The 2,322-nt window shown below is 21.1% G+C and overlaps 1 protein-coding gene across 1 annotated transcript; it reads right to left on the bottom strand.

The window, feature by feature from the left end:
* Window positions 1-525: 525 nt before the first annotated feature.
* PGSY75_1346100 (protein transport protein SEC61 subunit alpha) lies at window positions 526-2,067 on the bottom strand (the record flags this gene model as incomplete). The annotated part of the gene is made up of 2 exons (XM_018787495.1): window positions 526-1,940; window positions 2,064-2,067. The coding sequence occupies 2 exons, from the start codon at window positions 2,065-2,067 to the stop codon at window positions 526-528; spliced, it is 1,419 nt and encodes a 472-aa protein (XP_018640237.1).
* Between the last annotated feature and the right edge of the window lie 255 nt (window positions 2,068-2,322).

Below are 2,322 nucleotides of genomic sequence, written 5' to 3'. Positions count from 1 at the left end.
ATAAATATATAAATAATATTATATAAATATTTTTTTTGTTTTATATATATATTTATTTTATTTTTATTAATATAATATAAATTTAAAAAAATTTTATATTTTTTATATATAATATTATAAAATATTATATAAAATTAATAAAAAAAAAAAAAAAATTATAAAAAAAAAATTATAAAAAAAAAAAAAAAAAAAAAAAAAAAAAAAAATATATGTATATATATATATATTTTAAAATATATACATATATATACATATAGTTTATACATAAACATATAAATTATAAATAAGAAAACATTTAATATAATTTACACTATAAAGATTATAATATTTTATTTTATAACTGATTTAATATATAGATATATATATATATTTGATAAGTATTATACCCAAAAATATGGTTTTTATTGTCTGATTAATATAAAAATTCAGATGTGTTCAAATTAGGGTCAAAAGAAAAAAAAAAAAAAAAAAAAAAAAAAAACATTATATTTTATTTTATTTTTTTTTTTTTTTTTTGTTGGAAATCTAAAATAATGATGCTGCTTTTTCTTGTTCTTTTACTAACATTTCATAAAACTGATATATTATTGTTACTGCTAATAATATACCTGTACCACTTCCTAAAGCTCCAAGAAAATCAGCAAGAATTGTTAGAGCTCCAATACACATTCCACCAAAAGCTGCAGCAGTTGGGATGTATCTATTAAATACACGTGTTAAAGATGTTGGTGTATCTCTAAATCCTCTCATTCCAATTTGTTGATCTCTTAATTGTTTTGCTACATCCTTAGCTGAACTTCCTGATACTTCAATCCAAGTTTTTGAAAAGAAAGCACATGCAACTAATACAAATGATATATATACCAATGTATGGAATGGATCATTAGTTATATCTGCAAAAGAATTAGGTGGTGATATATAATATGCTAAACCTCCAATGGGTATAGAGGTTCCACTAGATTCTACTTCTTGCCATTGCCCTAATAAATTGACTAAGATACTATTCTTAAATCTTTTATATAAAATTTGAGAAAAGAAGTATAAATTCGATACCAAAGCTGTTTGTAATATGATTGGTATATTACTAGTATAAAACAATTTAATAGGATAAGTTCCTTGTTGTCCTCTTACACTTTGATATTTAACAGATAAATCAACTCTAAATCCTTGTAAATAAATAACAATCAAAAATACTAATACGGTAGCTAACAAATTAGTGACATTAGGTGCATGTGTTCTATAAAAAGCTTTTTTCAATGCAGATATTTTGTTTGATTCTGTAAACAAACAATAAATTAATGATATTATAGCACCTTCAAATTCTATTCCTTTATCTGTATTTATTGTTGTTGGACTAAAAGACTTCCACATAATGGTTTCACATATATTCGTTGCTATAAATAATGATATACCTGAACCTAAACCATATCCTTTCTGTAATAATTCATCTAATAATATAACAACAACACCAGCAAAAAATAACTGAAGTATAATTATTATAGCATGACCTGTACCTATCTCAGATATATTTCCATAAATTCCACTTATGACATATGCTATAGCTTCACCTAATGTAATCAATAATCCTAATAACTTCTGTGCTCCTTGAAATAATGTACGATCTTCTTTTAAACTCTGATCAACATCTATAATCTTAGAACCTGCCAATAATTGCATAACCATACCACTAGTAACAATAGGAGATATACCTAATTCCATTAATGTACCTCTATTAGAAGCCAATATAACTCTCATCCAATAAAAAGGATCACTAGATTTACTTGTGACGATACCATACAATGGTATTTGACAACATATCAAAAAAACAAACAAAGAAACAGCAGTCCATAATAATTTCTCTTTAAATGGTAACTTTCTATCAGGAGACTGAACCTCTGGCAATAAAAACATAACAGGCTTGATCAAATTCAAAAATCTCACTATAAAATTTAAATAAATAAATAAATATTATATATATATATATATATATATATATATATTTTATATTATATGATATCTTGCTCATACATTTTGTTTGTTATTTTATTTTTCAAATGCCTTACCCATTTTTTCTTAAATAAATAAATATAATTTATGTTACTTTATATATTTTTCTCTTCTTTTTTTTTTTTTTTTTTTTTTTTTTTTTTTTTTTTTTTTATAAACTTGAATAAAAAATTAAAATAAAATATATATATATAAAAAAAAAAAAATTTTTAAAAAAAAATATAAAAAATATAATATTTAATTTTTTTTTTTTCAATATTTTTGTTATTAATTTTTTAAACCTTTTTTCCTTTTTTTTATATAAATTAATATATT

The sequence above is a fragment of the Plasmodium gaboni genome, chromosome 13, assembly GCF_001602025.1.
Source record: "Plasmodium gaboni strain SY75 chromosome 13, whole genome shotgun sequence".
NCBI lineage: Eukaryota > Apicomplexa > Aconoidasida > Haemosporida > Plasmodiidae > Plasmodium > Plasmodium gaboni.
The sequence above is the reverse complement of the archived record's forward strand: the minus strand, read 5'-3'. Positions and strand labels throughout refer to the sequence as shown.